Genomic DNA, 25,200 nt, shown 5'->3' on the forward strand with positions numbered 1-25,200 from the left:
AAGAATGAGTCGTCAACCAAAACATAAATACAATTGAAAACATAACGAAAAACAATCACATAAAATCACTTAAAATCACTTAAAATCACACAAAACAACGAAAAAAAATAACAAAAAACCCGGCGTTTTCTCCAGAAATGGAAATTGGGAACGCTCCACCTTCACCACGAAACTGAAACTGGAAAAAAAGAATCCTGCGCACGGGAAAAAGAAAAATGGCGCGCAGTAGATCAAAATGAACAAGCCATGCAGTGAGGCGTGGAACAAAGGAAAACAACAACAACAACAACAAATGGTGCGCTGGAATGCCGACGCGTCGGAGCTTTATCCCAAAGAGGCACAACATGTTGTTGTTGTCGTGACTTTTGATGCGGTGTTTGGGGCGCATTGTGACACTGGCTTTGTGACACTGTGTGTTTGTGTACGCACCTTGCTGCGACTTTCGAAAGAAAAGATAATACAAGGAGAAGAGCAGATCAGTAGAAAACCAAAATTAAATAAACAATCACAGCAGCAACAACAACACACGAACACACGCACGACTGAAAGCATAACACCGAGATAGCATTCACAGTCATCGATCGCACTGCAAAAAGCACCGCGCCTATGTTTGACGAGAGACTTGCTTGAATCCTCGGAAAGGATCCCCGACATCCAGCGAGTCCTCGTCAAGAATCTCGTCGCTGCCGCGCAATTCCGACAAGCGCTCGTTAAAGGCGCGAAAGTTCGAGGTATCGAGCGGGTGGCTCAGCTTGGGCACGATTGGCGGCTGGGCATTGTGCAACAACGGCCAGTTGATGCTCTTAAAGAAGGGGTGCTTTTTAATGTCCGATGCACCATGCACGGCGCCAAGTCGCTTGGTTTCGTCCGTGTCGAGCAATCGCCGAATAATGTTCTTGCACGCTTTCGAGGTCTCGGGCCGATCGGGAAAGGTGAGCTCGCCGCGCATGATGCGATAAAACGTGGAATCGCGATCCGCGCCCTTGAATGGCGTGCATCCAAAGAGCATTTCAAACATGAGAATGCCCAGCGTCCACCAGTCGACAGAACTCGAGTGGCCGTAGCCAGAAATAACCTCGGGCGCAATGTACTCTTCCGTGCCAACAAACGAGTTGGTTTTCAACGAGACGCAGGGTGCAGTGTCGAACGATCCGGGGCCAGAATGGCCTCGAATGTAAGTCATGATCGAGGACTTGATGACGCTAGGCAGTCCGGAGAAGCTCGCCTGCTTCGAGAGGTCAAAGTCGGCCAGTCTGAAAGGTAGGGAGCCGAGGAGGAGGGGAGTGAGACGAGGTAACACCATCATCAAAATCAAAAACGAATAAAGAGTCCAAAAAAAAAAACCGAAAAAAAAAACCGAAAAAAAAAAAGCTCCACCTCTCCCGCGTTTGAAAGCATCCTTCCCCCCCCCCCAACACAAACGACAAAGTCCCAACATACTTGACATGCCCAGACTCGTGCAGCAGGATATTTTCCGGCTTGAGATCGCGATACACGTATCCAATCATGTGCAAATACTCGAGGGCTGAAATGACTTCGGCCAGGTAGAATCGAACGTGGCTCTCCGGAAGGCACTTCTGCGGCATATGTTGCAAAGTGCTGTCATCGAAAGAGAGCAAAAGACAGGGGCACAGGTGAGCGTCAGCGGCTCCCAAATCATCCGTCCTCAACCTCAACCTCAACCAATACGCCAAAATCGCACACCTACCGAAAGAATTCGCCACCAGCACAGTACTCCATGACAAAGTACAGCTTGTCGGTGGTTTGGAACGAATAGAACAGACGAACGATGAACGGATGCTTGGCAGTGGCGAGAATCTCGCGCTCGGTCAGAACGCGCTTGACCTTTTTCCGCCGCACCATCTCTTGCTTTGTGAGTACTTTCATCGCGAAAAGGCGTTGTGTAGCCTTTTCCATCACAAGGAAGACTTTTCCGACATCTCCTGTTCGATCCGTCAGGCAAGCAAAGCAAAGCAGTAAAGACAACCAAAAAAAAAAAAAAAAGCCAATCATGGAAAAGTCAATACAAGGACTCAACAATGCCTTCGCGCAGCAAAAGCGAAAGAGAGACCGGAGCCAAGGTTACCTTTTCCCAGGAGCTTCAGCTTGACAAAGCTGTCTGGCGAAACAGAGGTGGAGAGAGGCTCATCTGGGGCATTGTACGACATGACGGGAAACTGCTGCAATTGGTGGCTCGTGGTCGTCCCTCGCTTGACATTAAACTCAATGCCGCTGAGACCGCCACTGTCGCTGTCATCTGTTCGGTACCCGTTGTCGGTCGAATTGCCGCTGTTACTGGTTGAAAAGTAGTGAAACTCGCTCGAGGCCAGCGATTTGGACGAGTTGTTCCTCGACACGCCATTCCCCGCGTCCGGATCGTCGGCGCCCAGCACTCGGTTGTACGTTGGCTTTGTGCCGACGACTCCAAGCAGAGCAGCCGCGGCCATGGCCGACCGGTGGCCTGCCCCGCCTCCGGGTGCTGCGCCTCCTGTTGCGGCCTGTGCAGCTGAATCCTGCTCGTTCTTGCGCAGAAACCGGCTCCACCCGCGGCTCTTTGCCTTGGACTGCCCACTGGATGTAGTAGTCGCAGTGGCGGTAGCAGCGCCGGCAGCAGTCTTGGCGGTGGTTCGGCTGGGTCGCTCGCCTGACGCCGCCAGAGCAGCGAGCGCGGCCGAGGTGAGCCCGCTGCCCTCCTCGTCGCTGGTCGTCGCGCCTCCGGGTGACGATGTGCCGCCAATGGAGCTTGCATTGGACGCCGCCGAGTGCTCCGATGACAATGGCTGCCCATTCAAGTCCTGGTCGTCGTCGTTGTCGGACGTAGAACCCTTTCTTCTGCCGCTGCCAGCCGAGGACTTGGTATTGCGACGAGCGCTACTTCGACCACTAGGCTTGCTGTTATTACTATGACTATGCTTACTACTGCTGCTGCTGGTTGAGCCGACCAGGCCGTGACTTGCATTGCCTGGCTTGCTTCCCGATGCTGATGTTGATACTGATGATGATGGCGGCCGTCGAGTCCGACCACCACTGTCACCACCAGCAGCACCACTGCCACGGCGGTTGCTGCTGCTTCCAGTCGAACGCGAGGCAGACATGGCGTCGGTCATTGCCAGTGCGCCAATCGTGGTCATCGTCCTGTTCCCAGCGACGACCAGACTGTTCGTGCTCGGCGTCGCCCGCAGGTCGCCCTCGCCGATGGTCTCGTAGAACAGGCCATCTTCCTCATCCCGAGGCCGGCGCCGTGGTCGGACAAGCGCCCCGAGTGGTCGGAGAAGGCCGCCCGCGCAGTTGCCCATTCACTCTCAGAACGCACGCGCCACGAAGATGTTGACAGGGTTTGGTGGAGATTATGAAAAGAAGAAAGAAGAAGAAAAAATGAATGATCGTGACAATTTAGAAAAAATACAGTACTGTACATGGTGAATTAACAAAAGTTGCTAACGAAACGATTGGGGTGGAGTGTTTTCGGTCGTGGGTTCTGAGTCACGAAAGTTCAACAACGGAGGCCTGTTGCTGGAGCAAATGCAGCAAATCGAGCAGCTCGCAGCTCTCATCCGGCTCGTCTGGGAGTGGTGAAAGGGGCCGATGGGTGGTGGTGTTGCTGTCGTTGCTGTCGTTGCTGTTGTCGTCGTCGTCGACTTCCAGCACAACGTCCTCGCAATGGGTCGAGCGTGCTAGAACCGGATAGGGATGAACATGACAAGGCCTGCTCGTCGCGCTTGCCGCAAGCGGTTTGTGGGTGCGAGAGCTGCGCGCTGTCGCAAGACAAGAAGAGTCGGCTTGGGCACGACGAGAAAATACGTTCGTGTTCTGCGATGCCAGACCAGCAAGAATAGAATGCAACTGTGCAGCTTCGGGGTCATCCAAGCGCATCTTTGGCTTCGAGGCGACCTCAGTCACATCCCTGCCATTGTCTCTGTTGCTGTCAGTCGCTCGGTCACGTAAAACGGTGCTTGATACTTCTTCCAAACTCGCATCCACGGCAATCACATCGGCGGAGGAGGCCGGTCTTGGCGCCGGTACCCTTCGTCGTTTCAACGGAGAAACACTGCCACAAAGAGACTGCGACACGACGTCGTCCAACAAACTAATGACTGGTGCTTCGAGCGACCGCAAAGTAGCAGTCTTGCGCGGTGATACTGGCAAGGGTCGATCGGAGAAGAGACGGCCTGGGGCAAATCCTCGACGATGGAGCCGACGCCCAGGAATCCGCGGAATGGCGGGTACAGCACTGGAATTCTCTTCTCCCGATTGTACAGCAGATACACCAGAGCTCAATCCAGCCATCGCCAGTGCTTGCGCAGGTAAATCGAACAGGAGAGACGTGGGGTGTCGATCGCCGGGCAGAATCTCTTGTTGGCGACCGCGATGACCGATGCACACGCTCGACATGAATGCAACAACCGAGGCAGGCACAACAGTCCGCGGTTGCGCGCCGACCGCGGGGTCAATACGCCGAAGCAACCCTCCAAAGTGCTGCCGCAAATCCGCATACAGCTCGGGGACGATGGGCAGAATATCCCGCGGTTTGACAGCCCGGACGAACGCGGCCATTTCAGCAAAGGACGAGTGCAGTGAATAGGCCACGGTGAACAGGTGCGACTGGACAAACTCTTGCCGCTGGTAGTCGCGCAGGCGGCGTTCGCTATCGTGCTCCGCGCCTGCTTCCGCGCCGCTGCCGCCGCCTGTGCTGTCGACAGCAGCGCCCGGCACCCTCCAGTGCATACGCTCTTCAAAGTTGGCATCAGAAGCACGTACCGGCAATTGCGCAGATGGGGTTTGGACAGCGCCACCACTGCCACGATCGAGATTCTGGCCAGCAGCTCCGAGGCGACCCGTGCCGTTGTACAGCGGGTTTTGGCACTGGCCAGAAGGCAGAATGGCAATCGTCGGGTATTCACGGTTCCATGCAAACAACCGCTCCGCGGTAACCTCGCGCTTGCCAACCACCCAGATGCGGCTGTCTGTCGGGTTGCTCGTAAACACGTCGCGCGCACCGATGAGCTGCAGCGCGTTCAGCCGGCTCTGCGAGACGACAATCCAGGTCTGGAGGCGCAGTGCCACCGCCTCGAGCAGCTCCTCCTTGCCAAGTGTGTCAATGCCAATCATGACGCGGTGGTCGGGATGCTGCTCAATGATGTCAACGACGGCGTCGACGCCGGCCTCGCGCGTCGGAAAGGCGAACTTCGGGTCGCAGTACGTGTTGTCCAGATACAAGACATCGACATTGAGGCGGCGTCCGCCGTGCGCACCGCCAGCGAGCCTTGCGCCCAGCAGCGAGTCTTCCGGGTGGATGAGCGCCGGGCAGAAGCGAAAGTCGCCAGTGTACAGGACGTTGCCAAAGTAGCCCTCCAGCAAGAACATGACTGCGCCTGGGCAGTGGTTTGCATCGAACGCAGTCACCGTCATTGTCTCGGCGCCCTCCGGGTCGAGCGGGACCACCGTGGGCTCGTCCAGCTCGAGCGTCTCGACCAGCGACGCGTCGACGCCAAACTTGTGCAGCAGCAGCAGCCTTGTCACTGGCGAGCAGTAGATGGTCCCTTGCCGCCACGACGGCGAGAGGCCCTGCGTGTGGTCTATTTGGAAGAAGTCAAGTCACACAGGGGGAAAGGGGTGAGAAGACAGCAGCAGCAGCAGCAGCAGCAAACAAAGGCTGAGAGACACTGCAAACCATTGCAAGAAAGAAACGAATCAAAAAGTTTTGGCGCCAAAAAGCAAAGAAACGGCAATGCAAACTCCATACAAAACGCCAGTTCATGGGAATCCAAAAATTTTGCTCGTGCTATTTTATGTACCTGCATGGAGATGTGACAGGAAGAAGATCTTGATGGCTGGTGGAGGTCGCCAGCAGTCGAGGGCGATCGGCGTATTGGGAATGACCACCCCGACCATCAGCAAGGAGGATGAACGACTGAGCCAAGCCAAGTTAAGTTATCTCAGACTGAATGGCTTGGTGATTTGTGTTGATGACTTGTCCCAGTCCTTAACTTTTCAGTGTCGAGACTGGGTAAGATTGAGATCTCAGAGTTTTCAACATTTTGTATTGAACTGAATCGGTTGAATGGTGCATGACCTCAACTTACCCCCCCCCGCCTGACCCGATCGCCCCTCACCAGGTAGCAAACTATGGCACAGAGGCGATTCCCAACCACCCTCGCTGACTTTGGCTACGACTTCAACCGCCGAGGCGAGCTGCGCAACGTTGAAACGCGTCGGCCGTAAGTTCGCTCCGCTCTGCTCTCTCGCTCTCTGCCCTCGCTCGCGGCTCCTCGCGTCGCTCTCGCCGGCGCATTCAGTCGTTAAGATTGCTGTGGATCGTGCTTCTCTGTTGCTTGAGTGATGCGTTGGCGGCGATCGCCCGCCTTGTTGCTGGAGTTGCATTATTGCTGGGATTGCTGGGATTGCTTAGATTGCACGAGGAGCGAAACGCTCGTCAAGCTCATCATCAAACCTGACCTGACCCTGACAGATTCGAATTTGTGGATCAAAATCACTACGATGCCCTGGGCGAGGCAATTGCCGAGCGCGTCTACGAGCTCATGGAGACAGACACCCACTTGACGCGAGTCCAAGTCCCTGTGGACGGAGACACGGCCAATGCGAGCAGCCGGATTCCTGCGGCGCTTGGAGGCGATGACGACGACGACGACGAAGCACTGCCGACTACATCTGGGCCAAAGGGATTCTTCTTCATGTCACGCGATGCGCTGGAGGCAGACAAGCTCATGGTGCTGATTCACGGTGCTGGCTATGTGCGTGCGGGCCAGTGGGCTCGCAGGCTCATCATCAACGAGTCGCTCGACTCTGGGTCGATGCTCCCCTTCATTAAGCGGGCGCAGGCCGAGGGCTACGGTGTCATGGTGCTCAACGGCAACCTCAACGCGGCTATCGACCCTGCGACCAACCGACGCGGCTATATTCCAGGCAACAGCTCTCCCGAGGACCACGCCGTGTACGTGTGGGATCGCTTCATTGCAAGCGCCGCCGCCCGGCACATTGCGATCGTTGCCCATTCCTACGGAGGCATTGTCACAAGCAACCTCCTGGCCGTCCGCCCAGACGCCTTGCAGCGCGTCGCTGGCATTGCCCTGACAGACTCGGTGCATCGCCTCAACTCGAGCTTCCCGGCACCCGTGCGCAAGTTCTTTGAAGAGGTAGGCGGTTGTGTGTGTGTGTGCGATTTCGGTAGGGTTTGAATGCTGTTCAGCATGGAAAGGATGGCATCGGCATTCACGTTCGAGGGTGTTTTCTTGTGTTTGACATGTCAGCACTGCATCAACTGGGTTGCTTCTCTAGCACCTCTTGACACTCCCGAACGATCACCTAAAGGCGACTGCGCCCGAGTTTCGTCCGGTAAAGTGTCGTGTTCTCGTTCTTACTCTTGCAATTTGAGACCCCCATCGCTCATCGCTCATCTTTTTTGTTCAATCGTACCGTCCATCACACAACACAGGCGCGGGCAAGCATGAAGAGACATCCTGGGCAGCGTACGAGTCCATCTTCCCGTACTTGGCAGACCAGATTGCGAATCATTACTTTTAAGTCCCCCCATTCGTAGTTCGAATCAAGTATATGTTGTTGTTGTTGCTCGCTTTCAGAATGCCTTTTTTTGCGCAAGTACACATCATCCTCCATTGGGATTGTGATCACTCTTTCATTCTGACCCAGCAAAATGCTTCGGTAACGACCCGGCTTTGTGCTTCCCTTTTGTTTTTTTGTACTCTTCATGACGATTCGCTTTGAGAAGTTGCATCGTTTGATAGTTTGATGGAGTCGAGTGGACGAAGAGCGGAAGGGAGAGGGAAGAGGGGAGTAGCTGCTGGAGAGGTCCATGTGTGTGTGGCAAATGCATTGACCTCATGGGTCCCATCGCAGCCCCATCACTCCGTTTCTCAACCCTTTGGGGGGAGGAGGAACCCTCACTTAAAGTCCCATCTCCAATCACTGAGTCCTCTGGTGATTGTTGCACAAAGGGGCGATGATGTTCGTTGCTCACTCGTGGTCCCCTCTCGGTTCCGTTGTATGTCAACCCCCCAGTCGCAAGCCATCGTCCGCGGCAGGTGCCAATGCAGACAACTCTGCTGCTACTGCTGATGCTGCCAACAAGCGCGTTCGTGTGGATGGCGATGCCGACGTCGCAAGTGCAATCGTGCCCGCTGCCGAGTCCGCACATGTCGTCGCTCAGTTCGTGTAAGGCCACGAATCTGAGAAAACAAAAAACCGAAACAAGAAAGCGTCTGAGAACGCCGAGATAATCGAGAATCAAGCATCGGTGTCGATCTACATTGACAAACTCTGCTTGCTATTGTGCACTGTCGACACAAACAGGGCCGAAGACGGATCCACAACCGGTCCGCCGCTTGACTTGCCACTGAATGTTACGCCGGATCAACTTCGCATTCTGCTCAACTCGTTGCTGAAGGCTGTATGTGCATTTTGTTGGGAGGGGGGATTACAGCTCAATCAACCGCTATGTGAGAACTCGCGCTCACGACTGGTTGCTCGATTCATTTTGGCAAGGAGGAGGACGACACTCCGTACTCGTTCTTTGTTAACGAAGAGGAAGTCACTGAAACGGTGCACAGTGCTTTCGCCAAGCAAGGACTCTCGTCGGAAGTTGCTCTGCAGATTCTCTACGTGCCCCAGGCAGTCTTCCGAGTACGAGCTGTGACGCGCTGCACCAGCTCAATGCCAGGTCAGTTGAATGCTTCTGTGTCAGCAAGTGGTTGGATTGTGCTCTGACGACGATCATCACTTATCGCGTGTTGCTTTGGAACAGGTCATTCGGATTCTGTAACGACGGTTGCTTTCAGTCCCGACGGCACGTAAGTCAAAAGCTGTCAAGCTGTCCCGTTCTGTGTGTATGTGTGTTTTTATTTCCTCGATCAGTCTCGCCAACGTCTGGTGTTTGGATTTTTGGGTGGTTTCAATCATTCAGTCGGCTTGCAAGTGGCTCGGGCGATACGACCGTTCGATTCTGGGATGTGCGCACACAAACACCAGAACATACTTGCACAGGTTTGTCTTGTTGTTTATTGTTCTTGTGTCGGTTTTTGTATTGGATTTGCGACTCATGTGCCTTTGCTCTCGACTCAACCTCGCCAGGACATAAACACTGGGTTTTGGCAATCGCGTGGTCGCCCGACGGCAAGCATGTCGCCACTGCTGATAAGAACAGCCAAGTGAGAAGCATTTTTGCTGCAGATCTTGTCGATGTCAAAAGTTTCAAAATCTCACACCCCTCTGTATTGCTTGATCGAATTATTGCCCCTTCAACTAGATTTATGTGTGGGATGCCGAGAATGGAAAGGCCAAGTGCGGTCCAATGACTGGCCATTCGAGCTGGGTGAATTGGATTTCTTGGGAGCCTGTGCATCTCAACCCCGAATGTCGCCGCTTTGCGACTGCTTCCAAGGACGGCACTGTCAAGATTTGGGATATTTTGCAAAAGCGATGCCTCATGACCTTTGCCCAGCACACAAATTCCGTCACATGTGTCAAGTGGGGAGGCGAAGGCTTGATTTACACTGCATCTCAGGATCGCACCATCAAAGTGTGGCGCGTTGCGGATGTAAGTTTGTTTTTTTTTTCTTTTTTGGTCGAGTTCACCATGTCTGTTCGCTTGGTTTTGTCTTGCTTGCGCCTGGCACTCACAATAACAACAACAACCTTGCAGGGCGTCATGTGTCGCTCGTTGACAGGCCACGCTCACTGGGTGAACGTCATGGCACTGAGTACAGACTACGTCTTGCGTACTGGTGCTTTCGATCACACCGGCCGTGCCCCAGCCACGCCTGAAGAAGGTGCAGACCATTGCTGCTCGTTGGTTTCACTCTGCCGAAATTTCAACTGACTTCTTGCCTGCGCTGTTTTTGTTTCTTTTCGCTCTTCTCCACATTGCCATACCCTTGAACTTGTAGCCAAGACTCGAGCCCTTGAGCGCTATAATGCTGCCTTGGCTGGCGGACGAGAGCGCCTCGTGTCAGGCTCGGACGACTTCACAATGTTCCTGTGGGATCCCTCCGAAAGCAAGCAGCCAATCACCCGCATGACTGGCCACCAGCAAGTTGTCAACCATCTGTCATTCTCGCCCGACGGTCGTTACATTACCAGTGCTTCGTTTGACAAGAGCGTCAAGCTTTGGGACGGTCGCACTGGAAAGTACGTGATGTTTGAAATGTCTTGTTGCTGACCGAGCCAGCAAGCTGGACACCTTTGCTCATCTAGCCCCGCTCGGTCGTCTTTGGCAGATTCATTTGCACCTTCCGAGGGCATGTCGGTCCAGTTTACCAAGTGGCTTGGTCGGCAGACTCTCGCTTGTGTGTGTCTGCCTCGAAGGACAGTACGATGAAGGTCTGGGATATGGCGAGCAAGCACCTCAAGTTTGATCTTCCCGGGCACGCGGATGAGGTTTGAGCGCAACAATCTTTGGCGTTTGAGTTGATTTGGTACCGCCTCCCTCGCAACACTAACACGCATGCGTTTGGTTTTTGTCCTGGTTGTTGTTCACTCGTAGGTATTTGCTGTCGATTGGTCCCCCGACGGTGAAAGCGTGGCAAGTGGCAGTCGAGACACGATGGTCAAGATGTAAGTGATGTTTGTCTACGAGTTCTGAATACTGCGAGTGCGACACCATGTGTCTGACTGCCGGTAAACTTGTGATTGTTTGTCTCTTCAAAGCTGGCGATCATAAGGCGCGCGCTCTGGCCCCTCTGTGCGACAAGCCTCAATCCGCCGACACCATCGTTGCTGATTAACACGATTCGAGTTGTTTCATTCTCTGCTTTGATTTGTTGTTGGAATACACAAACACGCGACAGTCAAAAACCACCACTTTCACTTCCATTAGGATAACACTTGAATCAACGACATGGAATTATGGTTGTGCGGCAGGACTCTTTGTCGTCGTGGGGGCCTTTTTGGGAGCAGCCGACTTGGCAGCAGCAGACGCGGGTGCCTTGGTTGCAGCAGACGGCTTTTTGGCCTTTGTGGTAGCAGCAGCAGCGCCCTTAGTCTTGCTTGCTGCTGGCGACGACTCTGCGGCTGGCTTGGCGGAAGTAGAGCCAGCAAGCTCGTTCAAGTTGATTCCTGAATGTCGGAGGCCCAAAACGCACGCGAGCAGCCTGCCGTGGAGCTTGTGGCCTTGCAGATCGAGCTCGGCGTGTACGACGCCAGCCTCGAGCATGCGCTTGGCGAGCAGACGGCCCGTGTTGTACGCGGCAGACGTGTTGCCTGTCGAGTACAATGCCGTCCGCAGAATGGGCTCGCGTGTCGACGCCGAGATGAGGAGGTGGTTGTTGGCGTGCTGCAGCGAGGCCGTGAAAGCGCGGCTCTGCTTGACCATAAAGACGCGGTGGTAGAAGCCCTTCTCGCGGATGGCGCTACCGAGGAGCTCTTCATTGCGAGGGTTGAGATTGGTGTACGGGAAGAAGGCAGGCGGTGATGCAGCAGCAGCGCCAGCAGGAGCGTGTGCACCCTCCTTGGCTGGCTTGGCGTCTGGCTTGGTCTGCTTGGCGTCTGGCTTGGTCTGCTTGGTCTGCTTGGTCTGCTTGGTCTGCTTGGTCTGCTTGGTTGGATCAGCAGCAGTAGCAGCAGCTGGCTTGCTTGGCTTGGCAGCAGTGGCAGCAGTGGCAGAAGCGGCTTCAGCTTTGGCGGCTGGCGTGCTCGGCTTGCTTGGCTTGGCTGCAGCAGCCGTCGAAGCCAGTCGCAATCCGGATGCAGTGTGTGGATTGGAGATCGCAGAGGTGGGCGCTGTGGCGTGGGCGCGAGCAGCAGCAGCCAGCGCAGTGGTGCACGCACGAGTGAGCGCGTGTATGAAGACCATTGGGAAAAAACGACTGAAAACGGATGTCTGAACTGGAACGAGAATCTCAGACTGAGGAAGATATCAACGATGGAGAGAATGTGCAACAATGTCAAAATCAAAACTCGGAAGTCTGGTGACGGGAGTCAAACTGTCAAATGAAACTGTAGAAACACGCTGAAAGAGCTCGAACAGCAACAGTTCGGATCCAGTGTCTGATCCACAGGTCGACTCGGTTTGAAAAGTGGTGGTGCTCGTGGTGAAGATTGCTGTGAACGCCCAAAGCGCACCGAATTTGACTGCAGAGAATTGAAAAGACTTCTATCAGACAGTGCTTTTGTGCGTCGATTCGTGCGTTGGCGTTGTCTGAACAGTCTCGTCAGTCGGACACCTTTCGCTTTGCCCTGCAATGATTCACGATGAGCAAGTTCCCCGAGTTTAATGACGTTTTGCTGCTTAGCACCTCCTTCGTTGCGATGCATTTCCTGGTCGAACGCGCTTTTCTCTCTCAACGTTTGTCATTCCCTCATTGCCACTCCGTCTCTGCTGTTCACAAAGCGCATCATTGAGCAAAACCAAGCCCCTTTTGTAAACGTCATCACCTTGAAATTTCGATCAACAACAACAACAACCAAATGTAAATAAACAAAAACAAAAAAGAAGCACCGCGACCAGTTTTTTTTATTTCAAAAAGATTCGATACGCTTTGGGATGGCGTTGGACGCTATCGCACTTGCGTTAGAGGCAGCGAGAGCCATTGCATACGTGGTAGAGCTGGTGCAGTGCAACAAGCAGCAATGCATGCGCCTCGCGAATCGCGTCAGGACGATCGTTCCGGCGGTTGAAAGTCTGAAAATGACACACGCAAGCACCCAACCCGAGACGGTCTCGGCGCTCGTTGCACTCACCATGACCCTCAACGACTGCTATGAGCATTTGGAGGCATACACGCGGGCGACCTGGGCAAGACGCGTTCTGTCGTGCGGCAGTGACCACGAGAAATTCGAGGACTTGAATGAACGTTTGAGCCAATGCATTCCGGCATTGCACCTCTCGCTCCACGTCGCGCAGCTGTTCGACCGCGAAGACGACCAGCGGGATGTTGCTGCGGACTTTGCGTACATCGAGGCGCATCAGCGAGAGGTACTCGACGCCGTCGCGCGACTCTGCGAGGGTGTCGACCAGGTCGGCGTTCATGTTGACTTGGTCCGACACAGTGTTGAACGCATTGGCGATCGCAACGATGCCGCGGTCGCCCAGGTCCTGGACAGGCTTAGGTCACTGGACAATCGCGTCAACAAAAGGCTCGATCATGCACTCTTGCCGCCGCAGCCGTCGGGTGGCAGCCCTGGCCCAATGCGGCAGGCGTCCCCCGATCTGCCCGGAAGTTTGGTAATTCCGGCGTCCGAGCTTGTCGATATTCGGCTGTTGGGAGCTGGCGGCTTTGGTCAGGTTTGGCTTGCAAAGTACCATCAAGACACTGTTGCAGTGAAGCGACTGCTGGTCAAGACGCTCGATTCGGCCGCCATGGACGACTTTCGCAAGGAAATGGCCGTCCACGCTGGTCTTCGCCACCAGAACATTGCCATGGTTATGGGCGCCTGTGTGGAGCCAGGACACTTGGCGATTGTGCTCGAGTATGCGACCAATGGCACCCTGTTCCACGTGCTGCAGGATGTGGCTGCCTTCCCGCAGTTGCCACAACACTTGCGGGATCGCATTCTGCTGGAAATTGCCCGCGGCATGGCATTCTTGACGCATAAGAGCATTCTCCACCGAGACTTGAAGTCGCCAAACGTCCTGATTGATGGGGACATGCACGCCAAAGTCACCGACTTTGGGCTGGCTCGCGTCCGATCGGACGTCTCCACCAAGACCGCTTCCCAGCAGAAAAATACGGGCACCCTGCAGTGGGCCGCACCAGAATTGCTTGTACTTGAGCCTGCGACGCCAACAGAGAAGGCCGATGTATACTCCTTCGGTGTGATTGCCTGGGAAGTGTTGACGCGAAAGCTGCCATACGAAGGGGTACCAGACTGTGTTATTCGAGACGCCGTCTCCCGCGGTGATCGTCTTGTCGTCCCCGACCAGGCCAATCCCATATTACGTGCCATCATTACTCAATGCTGGACGCACGATCCCGTTGGGCGGCCAACGTTTGAGCAGTTGGTAGCGATTCTCGCTCCTGTCGCCCGCTCTGAGGCAAGTCTCGTGGCGGAGTCCAGTAAAAGTGTGACTCACACCAAGCCGCCTACAAACCACGAGGAAGCAACGCCACCGGCTACCACTCTTGTCAGACGCCGGGCTGCTCCTAGGCCACCGCCACCAATTCCACCCCGACCTGCCATACTGACTCCACCGCAAACCCCGACGCGCGTCGATTCATCAAACACTGCAAAGCCCATCAACAAGCCCTCCTTGCCTCCCAAAGTACCCCCGCGGCCCTCTCAACTCGGACACTCCATCGACGCGACCTCAAAATCGATGCCCAGCCAGCCACAAATCACAGCGCCAGGCCAGGCTTCCTGCGATATTGCCCAAGGACCGCGATCTGCGCCGCTTTTGGCCACCTCCACGACAGCATTCTTTGCGCGCAACAGCGTGGAGGCATCGCGTCGTCCTTCGGCGCCTGCTTCATTGCTGCTTCCCGCGACGTCAAGTACGAGCTTTGGTGCGCCCAAGTTGGAGGTCGTGTCCGATGTCCCAGCGCTGGACGGCGCGCCAGTGGTGCGTCAGATCGATGCTCTTCGCGAGCGTGCCTTGCAAATGCAGCGACAGGGCGAGCTTGTACCTGCGAAACAGCTGTTTGAGCATTGCATGGGTTTGCAGGAGAGAAACTTTGGCAAGTCCCACCTCCAGGTCGCTTGTGCGGCGACCGACCTCGGTCGCGTGTGCTTTGCCTTGAGTGAGTACGCAATGGCCAGAGCCATGTTTGAGCGAGCACTGGCGATATCCGAGCGCGATTTGGGGCAAAACCATGTGCGAGTGGGGATTATCGCGCATGAGCTTGGCCGGACGTACTTTGAACTTGGCCAGTACTTGGCTGCGAAAAAGCTCCTCTCGCGGGCGCGTGCCATTGCCATACACAAGAATGGGGAGACGAGCATTCAAGTTGCCATCGTCCAGGTCGATATTGCGCGCGCCTACATGGGTCTGCAGGAAGTCGAAAAGGCCAAGACACTGCTGAAACAAGTGCTGCCCGTGTACGAAGGCCATTTCGGCGAACACCATCTCTGCGTGGCCAACGTGCTGCGAGAGCTGGATCGGGCATATACGACGCTGGGCAACACGAAAAAGGCCGAGCAGACGCGATCCCGTCTGAGTCTGCTCCTTGCACAGCGAGTGTCTACAACGGATCGCAATGTCCAGCTCTTGTGCAGCTCGGCGCCAAGCACTGCGCCTCTGTGCACCAAGTACCAGACCCCTACCGTTCATACAGAGACGTCAAACCCCATCGACACGAACTTTGTGTATGCTCTGTGGGATTATGCAGGGCGGGTGCCGCAAGAGCTGAGTTTCAAGTCCGGTGAGACGTTCACCTTGCTTGACTCGCCTCGTCCTGGCGGCAGCTGGTGGCGAGCGCAGTCGAATGTCTCGCACCAGATTGGCTACATTCCGTCCAACTTTGTCGCCCGAATGTCGTGAATGCAGGAAAGCGTTGTTTTGTTTTTGTTTGCTTTTGTTTGTTCTTTGTTTGTTTCTGAGATTTCAATTCTGTTGTTCGTTGTTTGTTCGTTGATTGCTGCTCAGGCGTCCCATTATTTGTTACTATCATCTTCTTGACTATTGTTATTCCAACCGCATTCAGTCTTTAGTTTTGAGTGATTGGAATGGCTGGGTATCGCGGAGGAGGCAACGCGTATTACAGCGATCGCCCAGCGCCGCCGCCATACTACAACAACAACAACAATGGCCGGGACCGAGACCGCGACCGCGACCGAGATCGAGATCGAGATCGAGATGTGCGCGACCATCGAGACCACCGCGACCACCGAGACGGCCGAGACCACCGAGACAACCGAGACCGAGACCGAGAGCGCGACGGCTACTATGAGCGCGACGGACTGCGCGGCGGCGACCGACCGAGCTACCGAGACCGCATGGACTATGGCGGTGGCTATGCTCCACAAGGACCGCCACCAGGAGGACCACCGCCAGGGCCACCGGGACGCGGCGGTCCTCAATCAGGCGGCAGCGAGCCCAGCAATAGCAGAGATCGCGGGTATTACCAGCAAGCAGGGCAGCATCCGCATCCGCCACAGCCACCACTGCCGCCGCATGGATACGCAAGCCCAATGCAGATGAACAGAGGGTACCCGCCGCCGCCGCAGCCGCAGCAGGCGTACGCGGGAATGGGTAGCGACCAGCGGCCAGCTGCTGCCACCCAGGGCGATCTCCCCCCATGGCTCAGGTCGCAGCCAATGCAGTCACACCATATGCAAGGGCATGGATTGCAAGCACAACAGCCGCCGCATCCAATGTACGGAGGCCTGGCAGGGTACAGCGGCTTTGGCTTGTTGCCTGCGCACTATTCACAATCTGGCAAGCCACTGTCAGACCCCACTCATCCACAACAGCAACAGCAACAAGCACAAGCGCCTCCACCGCCGCCGCCGCCAATAGGTGCATCGTCAGGACTTGCTGCGGGCAACGGAAATTCGTCGCAACAGCCGCCACCGCCGCCTCCAGAACCCGCTCAACCTCCGCCTCCTCCTCCACCAGCGGTGTCGTCACAGGCATCGGGCGGTGCTGCAGCAACGTTGGGAGTGGCACCGCCACCTCCGCCGCCTGCCTCGCCTCCTCGAACGGGCGGCAATCCTGCCGCGGATCTGCCGTCGACCAGCGGTGGTGAAGCCTCTTCCTCGCAGCTCGCACCACCGCCGCCCAGCCAGCCAGCCACCGCTGCGCAAATACTCTCAGCCATGGGAATTGTACCTCCTTCGACTGAACAACTGGTCCACTTTCCCCCAGGACTTGTTGGACCTGGGTTGGGGCCAGCATTCCTCGCGCCCTTGGCCTCCATGCCTCCATCCATTCGGTTACCGTCGCGAGATGCCGTTGCTCACTTGACAAACTGGCCGACTGATGCTCAAGACAAGCAGGTGAGCTCACAGCGCTGAAAAACGTGGCCGAAGTTGTGTTGTGGTTGTCGTTTGATTCATTGAAGATGTCATTCTTTGCTTGGTCATCTTTCTTTCCTTTGCTGTAGCAATGGCACAATCTCGCCGATGGCCGCCGTGTCAAGACTGACATTGACACACCTTCGGTAGTAGCTCTCAAGAAGGCGCAACAACGGGTTGAAGCAGCCAAGCTGAATACGCGGTTTTACGACACACAACTCAAAGTCCTCAAAACCCAGTCTTCCTATTTGGAGCAATTTGGCAACTATCCATGAGTGCTTCCAATTGAATTGCAAATCCTCCCCCCCCCCCTTTGTTGTTTGAAAACAGATTGTTAAAGCATTAACCAAACCAATTACAAGTTGTTGTCAAACGCAACATCACTTTTCCAACACTGCCTTCGCTTGAAGAATTTGGCATTGATACTACGCGTGAGTCAAGGGTTGAGCCTTGTGCACGACGGTTGGGCACTCGATGATGGATTTGCTCTGGATGAGACGCATCTCGCGGTGGAACGAGTGCGCTCGGCTCGTCTGGGCCTCGGGGACGGGCAGGTTGTCGGCAGTTTTGAGCTCGGCAGGGAGCAAGGTCAAAAAGTGCTCCAGGGTCTTTCGGAGAACGCCCTGCATGGTGGCGATAACCTTTTCGCAAGCCTGGTCGAGGTGTGCTGGCAGCGCGTGCGTGTGTGCCAGCAGCAGCGCCGTGAACAAGTCGCCCGTTCCAACAAACGTCATTGGCAGCTTGGGCGCGTACAGTTCGAATTGGTCGAGTGTTCCGTCTGGACGTGGCAGGAAACGGGCAGAGCGAGAGAGAGAGAGAGAGAGAGAGAGAGAGAGAGAGAGAGAGAGAGAGAGAGAGAGAGAGAGAGAGAGAGAGAGAGAGAGAGAGAGAGAGAGAGAGAGAGAGAGAGAGAGAGAGAGAGAGAGAGAGAGAGAGAGAGAGAGAGAGAGAGAGAGAGAGAGAGAGAGAAAGCAAAATGAGGAATTGCAGAGTGGCACCACAAGAACAAGCTCAGGTCAAAAACACCAGTCGTTCCATACCTTCTCGCCGTTGGCTGCCAATGACCACAACATCGTTCGCATGTCCAGTAGCAACAAGATCGGTCGAGTGCAGCACGATCGTTTGAATTCCGCGGTTATGCAAGGTTTGCAGTGCAGCCAATGCGTCTTGCTTGGTAGCCGGTGTCGGCGAGCTTGTGACCAAGCTGTCGAGGGAATAAATGTTCAGGTTTGTTTTGCCTCCAGTGAGAACAAGAGGTAACGAAGCGATCAACATTGAAAACAAATCCAAATTTACCCAGCTTCGTATTGATTCAGCGAAAGGACATCGGCGAGCGAAATCACGTCGGATTGGTAGATCGGAATCAGTTCTTCCGGGACATACAGCTTGCCATTGTCACCAAGCACGGGATCGCACACTACAGCCCGTCAAGAACGCAATAGAACGGTAAGTCGTCACAACCAAAAATCTCACCCTCACCCTCCGCAAGTCCCCCAACCCCAACCCCAACCCTGACCCCGACCAAGAATTAACTCACCGTAGATTAGCTTTGGGTTGACTTCCTTGAGTCGCCGGACGACGCGGATGACGGTCGTTAGGAAGGACGCCGAACCAATGTAACCTAAAACCCAAACAAAAACCGCACGTCAGCGTCCCAGGAGGCTCTACCGTCCACATCACACATCCAGTTGCAGAGAATGACTGGTCCAGATGCCTGTGATAGGAGGCTTTGGGAGGGGAGGGGTTAGGGGGGGGCGGTTTACCTGTGACGAGGTGCGTGTACTGGCCGAGCAGCCCACTGCGGTCGAGGCCCTCAAAGACCTCCCAGAGCTGGTCGCCGTTGAGCCGCTGGCCTGCAAACGAGAGGTAGCCCGTGTGGTTGGAGAACTGGACGCTGTTGATGGCGTCGACGTCAAACCCGAGGACCTGCAGCGGGAACGTCGACGACTTGTTGCCGACATAGCCAGAGACGACGTGCGACTGGATGACGAGCACGCGCGGAGAGGACGAAGCAGCAGATGCGGAGGCAGCAGATGCGGCTGACATTTTCTGAGAAAAAACAAATGTGAAACGAGGAATGACGAGTGAGATGTATTGCAGTGGGACTGTCATAACTGAATGGCTGAGAGTCGATACAGTCGAGGCGACTGTTTGAGATGTGTTGCAGTTTCAATCCAACGAAATTCCACAAAAGTCCAACGAAACACACTCACCTCACTCAATGACACGCAATCAAACTTTGATATTATCATACTGTGTTTACCAAGTCTGACATTTTGAGCTTGTTGTTTGTTTGTCAGCCAGCCAGTCTTTCTTCTTTCATTATGTTCAAGCTTGCCATTGCCGCGCTCGCGGTGGTCGCAGTGGTCGCCTCCGCTGTCGCCAACCCCGACGCCGAGTTTGTCTCCCACTTTACCGAAAAGTCCCTCCGCGACGTCGGCACCAACGAGTCCATCTGCGCCTCCAACGTCAACTCGTACGCAGGCGTAAGTTTTTTTGTGAATGGTCTGCTCGCTCCTTTTTTGCTGCAGCCCCCAATTGTGCTGACTCGCTCGCTCAGCAGTCGCGTCCCAAATCTTCCCATTGACCCATTGCCATCCCTCCTTCCCCCTTGTGAGGGGTCGAAGGCGGGGGGGGGGGTTGCATGCGGTCTGGAAGATGCGAGCATGTGTTTTTCTTCTTTTTTTTTTTTCTTCTTTTTTTTCCGTTTGACATGTGCTGCCTGCTGCCTGCTGCTGTTGCCTCGCTCGACCGTGCCCCTCACCTACTGTGCCTCTGATTTTTGCCCACTCGTGTTTGTCAACTTGTCGCTTGTAGTACTATGCGTTGACTGCCACCAAGCACTACTTTTACTGGTTCTTTGAGTCGCAGCAAAACCCGAGCACTGACCCCGTGATCCTCTGGCTGACTGTGAGTTGGTTGGTTTTTTTGATTGCCTTGCCTTGTGGTTGACTGGTTTTTCGTTCTCAACTCACCGTTCGCTGTGGCGTGTTTTTCGTTTGATCTTGTGTGTGTGTCGTGTTGTGTGTTTTGACAGGGCGGGTGAGTTTGACCTGGCTGTGTGTTGAGCTTGCTTGGCTGTGAAGGACAAATGCGGTTTATTTTGATGAGTCCCCCGCCTCGCTTATCACGACGATTGAGTTCGAACCGTGACCTCGACACAATAACACCACGGAGAAAAATGCATGATGATCATGATGATGATGATCATGGTGATGATCAACGCAAAGGAGAAGAAGAAGCAGAAGAAGAAGAGGCAAGAGGAACATCCGTGAAACAAAAGAAACAAAAGAAAGGGTGTCAACTCCGACCACCAGGCGGGTTAAACGGAGAAACGCATGGCTCACCCGAAAAAACATCAAAACCAACTCTGATGAAATGCTGAAAACAAAAACGTTCAAGTTGGGGAATCCGATTGCAAAAAAGGAGAAAAAGATTGCGGATAAACAACAATCGAAAAAGTCTCAATGCTGATTTTTGTGTGTGATCGGTCCAATGTAACAGCCCTGGCTGCGCTTCTGAGCTCGCCCTCTTCTACGTAAGTTCACCTCCGTTGTGGGTAATGGCAAAACTGTGGTGAACATGGAATTGACTCGCTTTGGTTTTTCTGCTTTGTGTTGTTTTGTTTTGTTTTTCCGTTGTTGGTTTTGTAGGAAAACGGCCCTTGCACCATCAACGACGACCTCAGCACCAAGGCCAACCCTTACTCGTGGAACACTTTTGCCAACTTGGTATGTTGAGAAATGCGTACAAACATCAACTTTTTGGCTTGAAAATCACCAACCATCCTCTGCACCATAGCTCTACGTCGACAACCCAGTCGGTGCTGGCTTCTCGTACGGCCTCTTCCCCGTCGACTACGACCGCAACGAGGACCAGATCGCCAACGACCTGTACAAGTTCATCCAGGATTTCATCACTGCCCACCCCGAGTTTGCCAAGAACGAGTTCTTTGTCTTTGGCGAGTCGTACGCCGGTGAGTGCAGATTGTGTGCCCACGTTCGTTGTCATACCTGGCCACGCTCAGTGTCGTCCCAAGATTTCATGCTCATCATCACAACCTTTTGGTTGCTTCTGCTGTAGGACACTACGTTCCCGCTCTCGGCTACAAGATTTACACTGCCAACCAAGGCTCCGAGGGCAAGTACAAGATCAACCTCAAGGGCATTGCCATCGGCAACGGTCTGACTGGTAATGGCTCCTGAACAAGCCCAAAAAAAAAACGCGCAGTGTTGTTCTCTTTGTGTTTATTTTTATACTAACCTGGTCGTCGTCGTCGTCGTCGTCGTCATGCGCAGACCCCGAGGTCCAGTACCGCTACTACCCCGAGTACGCTTTCAACAACCCCGTCAAGCCCCTCATCACCCAGGCTCAGTACAACACTGCTCTCGCCGAGGTCCCCGGATGCATTGCTCTGATTGCCAAGTGCCAGAACGGCACCATCGCCTGCTTTGAGGCTGAGACCCTTTGCAACAGCGAGCTCCTCTCGCCCCCGCTGTCCACTGGCGTCAACCAGTATGACATTAGCAAGAACTGCACCTACCCCCCGCTCTGCTACGATTTCGACAACCTCAACCGCTTCCTCGCCCAGACCACCGTCCGCGACACGCTTGGCGTTGGCAAGCACACTTGGTCGCAGTGCAACAACCTTGCGCACGAGTTCCTCACCTTCGACTGGATGAAGAACTACCAGGACAAGGTTCCCCCGCTTCTTGCCAGCAACATCACCGTCCTCGTCTACAACGGTGAGAACGACTTTGTTTGCAACTACAAGGGCAGCAAGGCCTGGACTCTTGCCCTCGACTGGGCCGGCAACTCTGGCTTCAACGCTGCTGGTGACCACACTTGGAACGGTGCTGGTGGTGTCGCTGCTGGCCTCGCTCGCTCGTACGGCGGCCTCACCTTCCTCCAGGTCTTCAAGGCCGGCCACATGGTCCCCCTCGACCAGCCCGCCAACGCTCTTGCCATGGTTGCCTCCGTGGTTTCGCACACTCCGTTCTAAACCAATCAGGTGTCTCAACAGATGGTTGTTGGTTTTTTTTTTCATCAAAATAAAGTAATCAAACAGTATTTTTTCTTGTCTTTTGACTGCTGTGCAGATTCCGCCATCATCACCATCATCGTCATCAACAACAACAACATCGGCTTGATGACTTGATGAAGCACCGTCGTTGTTTGGAGAGTTGCTCCCGATCACAAACGAAGCACAATGAAAACAAAACAAAAAAAACACACACACTTTCTGCAAATAATAAGTTCAGCATCTCGAGCCGTCCATCCGTTATTTGGAGCCTTGCGGAGGGAAGGATGGTGACGGTGCACGACGCGCAGGGGCCTCAGGCATTGTCAGAATAGAGCCGCGCGGAGCGGAAGGCGCCACTCGCACACTGCTTGCCCCAGATGCAACAAACACTGGCGGAACGCTCGCCGATGCGGCATTTGGATCGGTCTCGGTGTATGCGGGAGGGGCGTCTATGGCCTCTTCTAGAGCGGCTGTAGTTGTTTACAATGAAGAGACGAGGAGTTGTTAGTTTGCTCACAAGCCCAGGATGTGAAACGAAAAGGATTGAAATTCAACCAAGTCGAACGAAAGCAGCTCACCTGCTGGAACGTAATGGGGAACAGACGGACGAGGCACGACAGCTGCGGGGCGGTTGGCGGGCTCAATGTAGCTGGGAATGAGGGAGGGAGTGCACGACACGGCATGCGCTATACGGATGGGCAGAGAGACCGTTAACGGCCGACTCATAAACGAACCACCGTCCAGGGTGAGTTGCACTGAGTACTTGACTTGGAACAATGTCGTTTGTGAGATGCTCGTCAGCAGCGGTGGAATGCTGTCCATGTGGAGAATCAAACTTCGCGACTCGCCTGATTCGACTGTCCGTTGAAGGAGAGGAAGGAATAAAATCGTGAGACTGCAGTTCAACATGTGGCTGTTCACTTGGGGCACTTGCCTTTCACAGTGCGGTCATTGAATGACACGGACTCGACCACTTTCTCGAGATCCGGCGCAGAGCCAATGCTCATCAAGCGGACGAGCTGCATTTTGATGAAAGGCATCTTGAAAAAACGAAACAGAAAGCCCCGTGTCGAAATGTCGATGAGTCTGACGTCGGCGCTTCACAAAACCAGACACGAGTTGCCAATCACAGCAAAGAAAACATACCCTCTTTTTGGTGTGGTTCTCGACTAGAATGCTCACGATAATCGGACTGCCGCTCGAGTAGAGGGATCGACTGAGAGTCGCGGTAGCATTCACGGTGCCACTGCCCGCCAAAAAGAACGACTTGCTGCCACTGGCTGTGACAGATCGGGGAGACACGGTTGCGTTCTGGAACTCGGACGCTGCAACGGAATCATTTTGTAAAGTGTGAGCAACCAAAAAAAAAAAAAAAAAAAAGGCAATGCTCATGCTGTGCTATTGCTTGTCAAGTGAGGAGAACATACCAATGTTTTCATAGATGGTAATTTCTTTGGTCGAAGTGAGACGGGCCGTTGAAAACTTTGCGGCACTGCAACCACACCACCCAACGAAATGAGCCAACCCGCCCAAACAACACCGACAATTTCAACAGCTAAAATTCCAGCACAATAAAGCTCTTACACTTCAATCGAGTAAGTGACGTCACCGTGCGAGGATCGGAACGACGACGGAATGTTGTCTGGCAGAGTGAAGGCAAAGTTAAAAGTCGTCTTCCCGGGAAGAACGGGTGTGAGTCGCGAAAGCACATCGCGGAGGGCAATGATTTGCGTTTCGCGTCGCTCTTTGCCAGACAGCGCTTCGGTGCCAATCAAGGCGATGAGCAGCTCGCGGAGTTCGCAAGTGCTCTCGGCCTTGATTTCAACAAGGCCAGTGACAAATCCACCCGCGACAGCAATCGTCTGGTCGCAGATAATGTCAATCTTTGCGGCCACCGCGCCATCCGACTGTGGCAGTCAAAATAAAAAGCAGCCCAATCGGAGCATTGTGAATGGCAACTTTGAAACAAACTTGGACAAACAAACAAACAAACCAAAAAAATAATAACGTGCAACATACAGAAGACTTTGCAGCAGAGCTCGAGTAAACTGGCTGATGCATTTGCTGCACTGTGTTTTGCCTCGCAGGTGCGCCACGGTGCATGTGGACGGACGCTGTTGCTCGTGCGCCCGGTCCGGAGGCATGAGCCGTCGCCTCGATTGTGGTCGTTGTGACTGCCGTCAGCGGCCCACCAATGTATCCAGCAGGTGCCACCAAGTTGCTTGGAAGGTTCTGAGGGGCTGGGTAAGCCTCCTCAAAGTCCTCGTGCCAATCCTCCTGGTACGACTCGCCCTCCCTGCCAACCAAGCCAGAAATTTGTACGCCGGGTAAGTTCCATGAGCGAGGCAAATTGTTCTGCGTGGTGTATCATCCTTTATGGTTTTGTGTTGTTTTTTTCAAAGTGTCAACCCTGTCCTTTTGCGCATTCATCGTGTTTGTATGTGTGTGGAGGGGTGTGTGTGTGTCTTTGTGATGGAGAACTGGGGTTTTGATTTGGGTTGACGATGACGTCGCTCCCGCTTCCAACCTCACCACACCGCGAGACCGCAGACGCAGTTCCCTCAGACACACACACAGACACACTCACTCACTCGAACACAGACATTGCTTGGAAACACGCATGGTGAGCGAGTACAAGTCACATTGAGCGCTTGTGTGCCGAAGTTGGTCCCAGCGAACACAGTGAATCAGGCAACGGGCGGCGCTTCGTCCTCCCCGCCATCACACACACTTGCTTGGCCAACTGGTGCATCAAGTTCGGTCATGACTGTTGGTATTGGTTGTGGAGAGAGAGAGAGAGCGAGTTGAGGAAGGCAACTCTTGATCTCCTCAATCTCAATCACCTTTCGCTCACTCAAGCTCTCCCAAATCACAACAACGGGGGGACCGAGACCTGGCTGTGCGACCCTCGAGCAGTGTTTATTGCTGCCTTTCGTTCGATTTGGTTTGCAGAAAAGAGCAGCGTTCCTCTTACTCGTAAAAGTCGGTTGGTCGCAGAATCTGCTTGTGGCTCATCATTTTGCTTTGCGTGAGAGTGAGTGTCGCTTTGGCTTGTGCAGATGGTCAAATACAGTACTAGTAGAAGTCGACTGGACTGGACTGAAAACAAACTCAATTTGGGTTTTGGGAGGTTGTCTGTTTCGACCTTGGTGGAGCAACCCAGTTTGAACTGGATCTTTGCGAAATCTCAAATCACGGAGGCGTAATCGAAGTGCATACAGCAAAATCCCAATAACAGCAAACAAGATGGTTGT

General features: G+C 54.2%; 10 protein-coding genes across 10 annotated transcripts; 5 read left to right on the forward strand and 5 right to left on the reverse strand.

Annotated features, from left to right (window-relative positions):
• Window positions 1–517: 517 nt before the first annotated feature.
• CAOG_03553 (serine/threonine-protein kinase ppk14) lies at window positions 518–3,360 on the reverse strand. The gene is made up of 4 exons (XM_004363224.2): window positions 2,087–3,360; window positions 1,709–1,943; window positions 1,441–1,599; window positions 518–1,253 (listed from the first exon to the last, which is right to left on the reverse strand). The coding sequence occupies exons 1-4, from the start codon at window positions 3,294–3,296 to the stop codon at window positions 605–607; spliced, it is 2,253 nt and encodes a 750-aa protein (XP_004363281.1). The 5' UTR covers window positions 3,297–3,360; the 3' UTR covers window positions 518–604.
• A 19-nt stretch (window positions 3,361–3,379) lies between these two features.
• CAOG_03554 (DNA cross-link repair protein 1B) lies at window positions 3,380–5,902 on the reverse strand. Its single transcript, XM_004363225.2, has 2 exons — window positions 5,796–5,902; window positions 3,380–5,576 (listed from the first exon to the last, which is right to left on the reverse strand). Exons 1-2 carry the CDS (start codon window positions 5,890–5,892, stop codon window positions 3,484–3,486), a joined length of 2,190 nt encoding a protein of 729 aa, XP_004363282.1. The 5' UTR covers window positions 5,893–5,902; the 3' UTR covers window positions 3,380–3,483.
• A 209-nt stretch (window positions 5,903–6,111) lies between these two features.
• CAOG_03555 (hypothetical protein) lies at window positions 6,112–7,640 on the forward strand. Its single transcript, XM_004363226.2, has 4 exons — window positions 6,112–6,218; window positions 6,470–7,154; window positions 7,269–7,353; window positions 7,454–7,640. The coding sequence occupies exons 1-4, from the start codon at window positions 6,127–6,129 to the stop codon at window positions 7,540–7,542; spliced, it is 951 nt and encodes a 316-aa protein (XP_004363283.1). The 5' UTR covers window positions 6,112–6,126; the 3' UTR covers window positions 7,543–7,640.
• Window positions 7,641–7,661: 21 nt separating this feature from the next.
• CAOG_03556 (NLE1 protein) lies at window positions 7,662–10,830 on the forward strand. Its single transcript, XM_004363227.2, has 13 exons — window positions 7,662–7,680; window positions 8,038–8,190; window positions 8,329–8,425; window positions 8,521–8,695; window positions 8,780–8,825; window positions 8,939–9,018; window positions 9,106–9,182; window positions 9,281–9,571; window positions 9,677–9,803; window positions 9,921–10,161; window positions 10,251–10,410; window positions 10,517–10,587; window positions 10,681–10,830. Exons 1-13 carry the CDS (start codon window positions 7,673–7,675, stop codon window positions 10,691–10,693), a joined length of 1,539 nt encoding a protein of 512 aa, XP_004363284.2. The 5' UTR covers window positions 7,662–7,672; the 3' UTR covers window positions 10,694–10,830.
• On the reverse strand, window positions 10,758–11,867 carry CAOG_03557 (hypothetical protein). Its single transcript, XM_004363228.2, has one exon. The coding sequence runs from the start codon at window positions 11,822–11,824 to the stop codon at window positions 10,877–10,879; it is 948 nt and encodes a 315-aa protein (XP_004363285.1). The 5' UTR covers window positions 11,825–11,867; the 3' UTR covers window positions 10,758–10,876.
• Window positions 11,868–12,658: 791 nt separating this feature from the next.
• CAOG_03558 (hypothetical protein) lies at window positions 12,659–15,448 on the forward strand (the record flags this gene model as incomplete). Its single annotated transcript, XM_004363229.1, has 1 exon — window positions 12,659–15,448. The coding sequence occupies one exon, from the start codon at window positions 12,659–12,661 to the stop codon at window positions 15,446–15,448; it is 2,790 nt and encodes a 929-aa protein (XP_004363286.1).
• A 175-nt stretch (window positions 15,449–15,623) lies between these two features.
• CAOG_03559 (hypothetical protein) lies at window positions 15,624–17,300 on the forward strand. The gene is made up of 2 exons (XM_004363230.2): window positions 15,624–16,905; window positions 17,013–17,300. The coding sequence occupies exons 1-2, from the start codon at window positions 15,634–15,636 to the stop codon at window positions 17,196–17,198; spliced, it is 1,458 nt and encodes a 485-aa protein (XP_004363287.1). The 5' UTR covers window positions 15,624–15,633; the 3' UTR covers window positions 17,199–17,300.
• CAOG_03560 (pyridoxal kinase) lies at window positions 17,230–19,031 on the reverse strand. The gene is made up of 5 exons (XM_004363231.2): window positions 18,687–19,031; window positions 18,461–18,544; window positions 18,220–18,340; window positions 17,964–18,127; window positions 17,230–17,701 (listed from the first exon to the last, which is right to left on the reverse strand). Exons 1-5 carry the CDS (start codon window positions 18,967–18,969, stop codon window positions 17,349–17,351), a joined length of 1,005 nt encoding a protein of 334 aa, XP_004363288.1. The 5' UTR covers window positions 18,970–19,031; the 3' UTR covers window positions 17,230–17,348.
• Window positions 19,032–19,232: 201 nt separating this feature from the next.
• Window positions 19,233–21,993, forward strand: CAOG_03561 (serine carboxypeptidase). Its single transcript, XM_004363232.2, has 8 exons — window positions 19,233–19,409; window positions 19,741–19,833; window positions 19,961–19,965; window positions 20,428–20,461; window positions 20,577–20,654; window positions 20,725–20,899; window positions 21,007–21,114; window positions 21,222–21,993. Exons 1-8 carry the CDS (start codon window positions 19,248–19,250, stop codon window positions 21,923–21,925), a joined length of 1,359 nt encoding a protein of 452 aa, XP_004363289.2. The 5' UTR covers window positions 19,233–19,247; the 3' UTR covers window positions 21,926–21,993.
• Window positions 21,952–25,036, reverse strand: CAOG_03562 (hypothetical protein). The gene is made up of 8 exons (XM_004363233.2): window positions 24,921–25,036; window positions 23,966–24,242; window positions 23,531–23,853; window positions 23,374–23,438; window positions 23,093–23,271; window positions 22,881–22,986; window positions 22,525–22,803; window positions 21,952–22,416 (listed from the first exon to the last, which is right to left on the reverse strand). Exons 1-8 carry the CDS (start codon window positions 24,962–24,964, stop codon window positions 22,205–22,207), a joined length of 1,485 nt encoding a protein of 494 aa, XP_004363290.2. The 5' UTR covers window positions 24,965–25,036; the 3' UTR covers window positions 21,952–22,204.
• Window positions 25,037–25,200: the final 164 nt, after the last annotated feature.

The sequence above is a fragment of the Capsaspora owczarzaki genome (assembly GCF_000151315.2).
Source record: "Capsaspora owczarzaki ATCC 30864 unplaced genomic scaffold supercont2.5, whole genome shotgun sequence".
In the NCBI taxonomy this organism is placed as follows: domain Eukaryota; class Filasterea; order Ministeriida; family Capsasporidae; genus Capsaspora; species Capsaspora owczarzaki.

Bases quoted from the DNA above. Each gene is read 5' to 3' on its own strand.
- CAOG_03553 (XM_004363224.2), bottom strand. From the start codon at position 3,296: ATGGGCAACTGCGCGGGCGGCCTTCTCCGACCACTCGGGGCGCTTGTC. The intron at 1,944-2,086 runs GTAACCTTGGCT...CGGATCGAACAG, and splicing joins GCTGAAGCTCCTGGGAAAAG to GAGATGTCGGAAAAGTCTTC. The intron at 1,254-1,440 runs GTATGTTGGGAC...CCTACCTTTCAG, and splicing joins CACGAGTCTGGGCATGTCAA to ACTGGCCGACTTTGACCTCT.
- CAOG_03554 (XM_004363225.2), bottom strand. From the start codon at position 5,892: ATGGTCGGGGTGGTCATTCCCAATACGCCGATCGCCCTCGACTGCTGG. The intron at 5,577-5,795 runs GTACATAAAATA...TCTTCCAAATAG, and splicing joins CCTGTCACATCTCCATGCAG to ACCACACGCAGGGCCTCTCG.
- CAOG_03555 (XM_004363226.2), top strand. From the start codon at position 6,127: ATGGCACAGAGGCGATTCCCAACCACCCTCGCTGACTTTGGCTACGAC. The intron at 7,155-7,268 runs GTAGGCGGTTGT...TTGACATGTCAG, and splicing joins TGCGCAAGTTCTTTGAAGAG to CACTGCATCAACTGGGTTGC. The intron at 7,354-7,453 runs GTAAAGTGTCGT...CACACAACACAG, and splicing joins CTGCGCCCGAGTTTCGTCCG to GCGCGGGCAAGCATGAAGAG.
- CAOG_03556 (XM_004363227.2), top strand. The intron at 8,191-8,328 runs GTAAGGCCACGA...CGACACAAACAG, and splicing joins CATGTCGTCGCTCAGTTCGT to GGCCGAAGACGGATCCACAA. The intron at 9,804-9,920 runs GTGCAGACCATT...TTGAACTTGTAG, and splicing joins CCCAGCCACGCCTGAAGAAG to CCAAGACTCGAGCCCTTGAG.
- CAOG_03557 (XM_004363228.2), bottom strand. From the start codon at position 11,824: ATGGTCTTCATACACGCGCTCACTCGTGCGTGCACCACTGCGCTGGCT.
- CAOG_03559 (XM_004363230.2), top strand. From the start codon at position 15,634: ATGGCTGGGTATCGCGGAGGAGGCAACGCGTATTACAGCGATCGCCCA. The intron at 16,906-17,012 runs GTGAGCTCACAG...CCTTTGCTGTAG, and splicing joins CTGATGCTCAAGACAAGCAG to CAATGGCACAATCTCGCCGA.
- CAOG_03560 (XM_004363231.2), bottom strand. From the start codon at position 18,969: ATGTCAGCCGCATCTGCTGCCTCCGCATCTGCTGCTTCGTCCTCTCCG. The intron at 18,341-18,460 runs GTGAGTTAATTC...GACGGGCTGTAG, and splicing joins CAACCCAAAGCTAATCTACG to TGTGCGATCCCGTGCTTGGT. The intron at 18,128-18,219 runs GTAAATTTGGAT...TTCCCTCGACAG, and splicing joins CTGAATCAATACGAAGCTGG to CTTGGTCACAAGCTCGCCGA.
- CAOG_03561 (XM_004363232.2), top strand. From the start codon at position 19,248: ATGTTCAAGCTTGCCATTGCCGCGCTCGCGGTGGTCGCAGTGGTCGCC. The intron at 19,410-19,740 runs GTAAGTTTTTTT...TGTCGCTTGTAG, and splicing joins ACGTCAACTCGTACGCAGGC to TACTATGCGTTGACTGCCAC. The intron at 21,115-21,221 runs GTAATGGCTCCT...CGTCATGCGCAG, and splicing joins CATCGGCAACGGTCTGACTG to ACCCCGAGGTCCAGTACCGC.
- CAOG_03562 (XM_004363233.2), bottom strand. From the start codon at position 24,964: ATGATGAGCCACAAGCAGATTCTGCGACCAACCGACTTTTACGA. The intron at 23,272-23,373 runs GTATGTTCTCCT...ATTCCGTTGCAG, and splicing joins TACCATCTATGAAAACATTG to CGTCCGAGTTCCAGAACGCA. The intron at 22,417-22,524 runs GTGAGCTGCTTT...AAACAACTACAG, and splicing joins TCCCCATTACGTTCCAGCAG to CCGCTCTAGAAGAGGCCATA.